This window comes from Atta colombica, unplaced genomic scaffold (genome assembly GCF_001594045.1).
Source record: "Atta colombica isolate Treedump-2 unplaced genomic scaffold, Acol1.0 scaffold5, whole genome shotgun sequence".
Classification (NCBI taxonomy): Eukaryota; Metazoa; Arthropoda; class Insecta; order Hymenoptera; family Formicidae; genus Atta; species Atta colombica.
Window position 1 is genome coordinate 272,843 of NW_017259539.1, and position 7,577 is coordinate 280,419.

Here is a 7,577-nt window from a genome sequence, read left to right on the forward strand (position 1 = left end):
ATCAAATATAACCAAAAATAATGTTACTTTTACAAATATTTAATAATAATATTACCAAATATTATCAAATAGTAATAGTTTGATAATACTTATTAAATAAATTATTTATAATTTATTTATAAAAATAATATTATTTTTGGTTATATTATGGTAACTAAACATTTGATTGTCATTATTTCATCATACATTTAATAGTTATTACCAACTCTAAGGGAGTCTGTACTCTGCTAAAAAAATATACACTAATATACAGTAATTGCTAATTATGATAATACATCACACTTTATTGATAGTATTACTATTGTTAATATTGTTATTCTATGTATTGCTATTTACGCGCAATATTGCCAACTATTGTTATGTACTATTATGTATCACTATTGTTACTATTGCTAGTATTGTCTGTTTTACTATCGCAATATGTTTTTAAAGAAATATACACTGATTGCCATAGCCATTGCGGTTGCTCCTCGTCAGATTCTTTTTTTTAGTATGCAATAAGGAATGAAGATATTCATAATAAACGACCATGCATATCCGAAAAATTAGACCCATGTCTAATAAATCAATAATGGTCTCGGGACTTTACGAAGTTGAATAGCACAATACAGGGTGAGCCATCTAGCGTTTGGAATTTCAATTACCGTTATTTTGAGTTTGAAAGGCGTAATTTATGACATATCAGAAATTTAATTTTTTGTTTGACATTTACGAAATGGGTCGCTATATGCTTGAAATTGAGAAAACTTACTTCCAAAGTAGTGAATCTCAAACCCAAACTGTAAGAAATTTACATGGAAAATTTGGTAGAAAAGAAATGCCTTCAACGCAGTTTGTCAATCAATTTGTGAAGCGAATTCGGCAAACTGGATCCTTATTGGATAAAGCAACTCATTCACATGCTCGTCCAGTAAGGTCAACCAAAAACATTGCTGCTGTTGCTCAAAGTGTGCTTAAACAACTATCAACATCAACTCGCCATCATTCTCAAAACTTGAACATTTCACGCATTTCTTTGAGAAGAATTTTGAATAAAGACCTCGATATGAAATCATACAAAGTTCAATTAGTGCAAGAATTGAAGCCGCATGACCATCCGATGCATTTTCGGTTCAATGAGCTGAACAACGCTTGGTTGAAGATGATTTTTATCGAAAAATCATCTTTTCTGACGAAGCTCATTTTCATCTCAGTGGCTATGTGAATAAGCAGAATTATCGTATTTAGAGGTCAGAGAATCTGCATGTCGTCATGGAGAAGCCGATGCATCCACAACGAGTGAACTTTGATGTAATTTTTGATTCGGCGGCATCATTGGGCTATTTTTCTTCGAAAATGAGCAAGGAGCTGCCATCACTGTCAATGTCGCGCCATGCTAAACGAATTCTTGCTTCCCAAAATTTGAAAAGGAGGACACAGACGACATTTGGTTTCAACAGGACGGCACCTTGCCACACAGCCAACGCTACAATCGATCTTTTGCGCACTGTCTTCGAAAATCACATAATCAGCCGAAATGCTGATATCAATTAGCCGCCTCACAGCTGCGATTTGATTCCGCTGGTCTATTTTTTATGGAATCCTCAAGGATGAGTGTTACGCTAACCAGCCAGAAACGAATTAAAACATGAAATCAAAGTTGCCATCAATGAAATACGCGCCCATACAGTGGAAAATGTACTGAAAAATTGGGTTGATAGAATGGAGTATTGTGCAGCCAGCCGTGGAAGTCATTTGAATGAAATTGTATATTTAATGGCAATGTACTACCTTTCCAATAAAGCCATAAACTTTGAAAATATTCATGCGTTTTTTTTAGAGCCAAATTAAATTCCAAATTTTAAATGGCCCACCCTGTATTGTTTACTTACAAATATAAAGTTGTTTGTATTATCGACTAATCATGATTTTTATTTTACAACTTTTTCCTCTTTTACTTTTTCCTCTTTTTAAGGATTCGGAAATCCTTTTCTAAAATTAATGTGTCTATGAGATGGAATTTATGTCAAAAACGATAAAAAATTTGTCTTTTCTTAAGATTTCAATTTCAAAATTTTTTGTTGTTTTTGGCATAATCTTATAGATACGTGTTAATGCGTATACTTTAATTCTGGAAAAGTCCCCAATAAACGTTTTGAAACATTTAGTAACATTGCAGCTATGTTACAAAGTTGCTGCAATGTTGCTGAAATGTTTCAAAATGTTTCTTATTTACTTTGAATCTGTAAAAAAGAAAAAAGTAATTGTTATACAAAAAATACGATATTAATTTTGAAAAATCTTTTTTGTTAAGCCTTTGATCACAATTTCGCAAATTCAGAATTGTTTGTGCATGTCATACGCTTCTAGGGAAGGTATCATTTGGTACGTACGTCCTACAGAATTTTTGCACTAAAGGAATTATAACCTGAGGTGAGAACTGAAATAAAGTGAACTTTTAATTTTTTCCCCGAGTTTCTCAAATTTCAAATTTAGTATAGCTGGTGTTTTTTTCGTGTGTACTTTTATTGTGTAAAAAGATTTAGTGATCTATAAAGCCAATTCGAAAAACTTGGCAATCTGTAATTCCTGTTGGTTTAGAATCTCTTTAACGGAACAAAATGTCTTATTTCAAATATCTTATCTTTTATGAACAAACTTTAGAAGCGGCAATGGTTTCTCCTATTTCTCCTGTAATAAGTCGTCAACATCTTCATGGAGCATTTTGAGAAAGAAGCCCTCAGAAAAGCATTCAAAAAACCAGAAGTTTGATTCTGTTATGTACGACATAACGATATCATGTTATGGAGACACTCGGCAGAGCCGAACTCCGTAAATTCCTTATTTTCCTCAACATTCAATATCCAAATACCCACTTTATAGAGAAAAACGAAAAACTCCCCTTCTTAGATGTTCTTATCTCTAAGAAAGCTGACGGTACCTTAGGCCATCAAGTGTATAGAAAACCAATATATACAGATAGATACTTACATGCCGAGTCACACCATCACCCAGCAAAAACAGTCTGCAATCAATTCACTTGTACATAGAGCCTTCATCTCTGACAAAGAATCTACAGACAGAACTCAATCATTTAAAAATAGCCTTACAGAAAAACGGACACGACAAAAAAGACATAATCAAAACAATCAATAAACATGCAAACAAGACAATGGTCTCTGTCATACAATCAGACGAAAGAATCCTATCCACTCTCCCATATGTCAAAGGAACAACAGATCGAATTGGCAGGATATTAAACAAATACAATGTCCGAACTATCTTTAACTATCCAACTATCTTTAAACCACCCAAAAAGATAGGACAAATCTTAAGAAATCCTAAAGATCAAAGACCTCAGTTCAGTTCCGCAGGAGTATACAAAATATCTTGTTCCTGCGGGCAAGTATACATTGGAGAAACTGAGAGAAGGTCAATCTATAGATAAAAGAATGTTAAAACACATCACGCAATTAGCATTATCAGAACGCAACATCGAAAGGACATCAAATATTGTTTGACAAAACGACCACAATAGCCAACATTACATCATGTAATGTTCCAAGAAAATATAGAGAAGCCATAGAGATACAAAAACATCTTAACAATCTAAATAGAGATAACAATCTAAATAGAGATAAGATGGCTACAATATAAATAAAATATGGAAAATTTCTCCCGGTTATTGAAGACTGACTGATTTCCCCCACCTCTCCTCTCTCCCCTCACCCATAATTCTTTTCTTTCCCTTCATCATTCCAACAGTAGTAATATATAAAAGGTAATATATAAAAGGAACGACCCGAAGGAACAGTTCAGTATCAGGCTGCTCCTCACCCTGATGAAGTGGACTGCAAGGTTCACAAAACGTTGACATTCCAAGAATGAATCTGAACACGGAGAAAACTCGCGAAACATAATCTTTATATAGAAAGCACCTGTGAAAGTCTCAAGAATAATATCTTATCTCAATGTAGATAGGGGGGGACTTTGGGAAGTTAAAGGAAAAAATATAAGAAATAAAAAATAACGTACAGTGAAAAGAAATTATTAAGGACTATTAAGAATTATTGAAAAATAACTATTAAGAGAACTATGTAATGTCATGTAGTATTATGGGACATCACTATTCATTACTGTTAAAATGAATAGTAAGTATTTATCCATTTACTATTCATTATTATTAATAAGTATCATTATGTATATTATATGAGGCGAATAGTAACTACAAGAATTTATGATTCATTATTACGTATTAGAATCATGAATAATTTACTATTGGAGCAAAATAGTAAATACAAGTAGCGACTATATCTTAGCGATTTTCGTGAAAATTTAATAATATTAGATGAATTTCTTATGAAAATTTACTTTTAACGAAGTTAAAAAGTTTAAAAGTAATTAAGAGTTTACTTAAAAAATTTTTAAATAATTTAAAGTGTGTGAAAGGTTAGGCCAAAATAATCTAAAATTTTTGAAGTTTTTCAAGAATGACTTAAATATAATCGGGCGTTAATTTCTTTCAGTTGTCCTTAAGTAAATTTTAAAGTTATTATATTTTAAAAAAAAAGATTAAAGATCAAATTTATCTTTATCTCTTAGACTTTCTCTACAGTAAATTTTAAGTATTTCTAAAATAAATTTTTTAAGTTTTCTAAAGTAAATTTTCCCAAGAGATACACAGTTCGCGAATATCTTGGATAGTGATTATTTTATCGTATTTTTAAAAAATAATGTTTTAGGATAGGCTAAACGGTTATGTTTCATTAACGGTTATATCAGTTACTGTTACTTACAGTCATTGATTATATGAAAAATTATTTCTTATAATACTCTATATCCTAATCAATAGTCACATTTTTTAATTATTTCTCATTATTTAAGTCATTTAAGAAATCCATTTTGAAATATTTCATTATTTAAAATATTTATGCGAACAAATAAATATAATACGATAAAGCAAGCCAAAAACGGCCAAAGTTGGATGTTTCAAATAATACATTATATATTCTTATATTAAATTAATTTATTTCAGATATGATTGAGAACCGAAAAACTTTTGGTTTCAACACAACATTCTGAAATGCTAAAGAAAGTAAGAAACCGATTGCGAAAAATATTACCTCAGCTAGGATTCGAACCTGGGACCTCTTAACTTTCTGAAAAGAATGTCTTAACCAGCTTGACCATTGAAGCTTCGAAAATATTCTTCGCAATAATTGATATGTACAGAAAGAACGTGTTATATGGCCACATATATACAAACATTTAAGAATTTTAAGTACGACCGTATGTGTGAATATATCAAATATGATAAAGAAAGCCAAGAATTGAGTTTCTTTCTGTCTATTTTAATTTAGGGGTTATTAGTATTTCAGAATGATTGTGTTGAAAATTTTTCGGCTCTCAATTATATCTGAAATAAATTAATTTAACATAAGAATATATAATGTAACATAACACAAGAATATATAATATAAGAATATATTATTTGAAACATCCATCTTTGATCGTTCTTGGATTCCTTTATCGTATTTGATATATTCACACATGCGGTCATGCTTAAAATTCTTAAATATTTTTAAATATTAAAAAAATATTAAATTTTATGCACAAAGATTAATGTCAACTTGGTAAGGCAATATTATATGGGTTTGTTTTGTTCAATTACGAATAATTATTTTTAAAAACTATTCGCTAACAGTCGTAGTTACTATTTAATTACTGTTTAGTTATGTAGTCGCAAATAGTTACGTTTCAGAACTATTCGCCAATAGTTATTATTCAAATAACTATAAAAATTGAATAGTAACTACACAGAAATCTGAATAGTACACAATAGTTCTCAGTAGTTCCTTTCTATACGGGCTTATTTAATATGATAGATATCCTAAGTACATAAGTTTACATAGATCAAACTTCGCAGCATATTGAAATATCGCGAAGACAGATGTAGATATTTTACAACAGTTAGCGCTACTAATATCAACTGTTACAGAAATATAAAAAGTACTCATATTACCTGAAGTGCTCATAACATCCGATTCTATTCTATATATGTATAACATATACAAATATATGTAACATATATAAATATATTTGCAATTTAATTATATCACTGTAAATAACTGTTTTTCGAAATTTTATTTGGATATTATTTGGATACATACGGAGTTCCGAATGATCCCTGCTCGCGATTAACTTGAAATTTCGCACATAAATTCTATTCAATATGAGAAATAAAAAAACACATAGTCTTATCTTCGGGAAATGAAAAAAAAATTTTTTTGTTTTACGACTTTTCATTTAGGTTTTGCTTTGCGTGAAAAGTGCGCTCCTTGGGCGCAGGGAAGGAGGTAGAGTGGGAGTCTTTTCGTATGGAAGTCGTACGCCCTTGAAGCAGGGGGAGAAATGGGGTGGATTCGTTTCGCCTGGAAAGTCGTACGGCCTTGGTAACATGAGAGTCGTTTCGTGAAAAGTCGTGCGCCGCGTGCGTCTCTAATCAGAGGCGGGGGGGGGGGGAGGATGAAAGTCGCTTCGCGTGGAAATTGTGGGTTCCTAATACCTAATTCAGATTGGACGCAGCAAGCGTCAAGCAACGGAGCAGCAATCAGCGAAGCGATATTACAATGGCATAAAAAATATCGCGTTAGTTAGTTGCTGGTCCGCTGTTTGATGCTTACTGCGTAAGTCCAGTCTGAACTAGGCATAAGCAGGAGGGAGATGAGGTGGAAGTCGCTTCGTGGAAGTCGTGTTTCCTCTAAGCAGGTGGAGTGGAGTCGTTTCGCCTGGAAAGTCGTACGCTCCTTGGCAGGGAGGGAGGTGGGGTGGTTGCTTCGCGTGGGAAGTCGTATTTCCTTAATCAGTCTGGATTTTAGCCGATAAATATTGTCAAAAATCTTTTTTTTATTTCTCGAAATTGAGAGTATAGGTTTTTCATTTCTTACACTAAAAACAATTTATATATAAAATTTCAATCGCGAGTGGGAGTCAATCGGAATTACACTCTTTTATTTTTCTGGATTTATTAACAGTTAGAACTCGTATAGACGAGATTTTGTAGTCACAATTTCTGGCGCTACAGAAAAGTGCCACGAATACCTTCATATGGGTCAATTTATGACGGGACAAGAAACATTACGGATCCGTTCAGAGTGGTAAACAAAGAAGCGCTGTGAATTCGCCCATCTGAACGTATCCGTAACGTTTTATCGCGCTACAAATTAGCCAATATGAACATATTCGCGACATTTTTCTGTAGCGCCAAAAAATAGCTCTGTATGAATGGATCGACATTTCAATTATGGCACTATAAGTCGCTCGTTTGTACGAGCTCTTATCCAATAATAATGTTGCAGGTTCGGGAGGAGAAAATAGAAGATTTAAAATTGGCAAACCTTGGATTTCCTGTCTTGCAGATAATAAAAAAATCTGGAAGGAACAAGCAGTCCGAGGCATGTTATTACAATTAAATGAGATTTTAGTTGTAATTTTAGAGTTAAACATCTTTAGCAAAAAATTTTTAACATAATTATGAAAATTTTGTTTATACTTTAACATTATACATGCAGTTTAAAAAATTTATATAATTAATAATT

At 32.2% G+C, this 7,577-nt stretch overlaps 1 protein-coding gene across 1 annotated transcript in view; it reads left to right on the top strand.

Moving 5' to 3' along the window:
* Positions 1-7,577, top strand: part of LOC108691692 (calcium/calmodulin-dependent 3',5'-cyclic nucleotide phosphodiesterase 1A-like) — a 204,836-nt gene that overhangs the window by 197,058 nt on the left and 201 nt on the right. Inside the window, exon 11 of the mRNA XM_018199560.1 lies at positions 7,338-7,433. Within this exon, the coding sequence (XP_018055049.1) occupies positions 7,338-7,433 (96 nt within the window). The remainder of the gene's footprint in view (positions 1-7,337; positions 7,434-7,577) is intronic.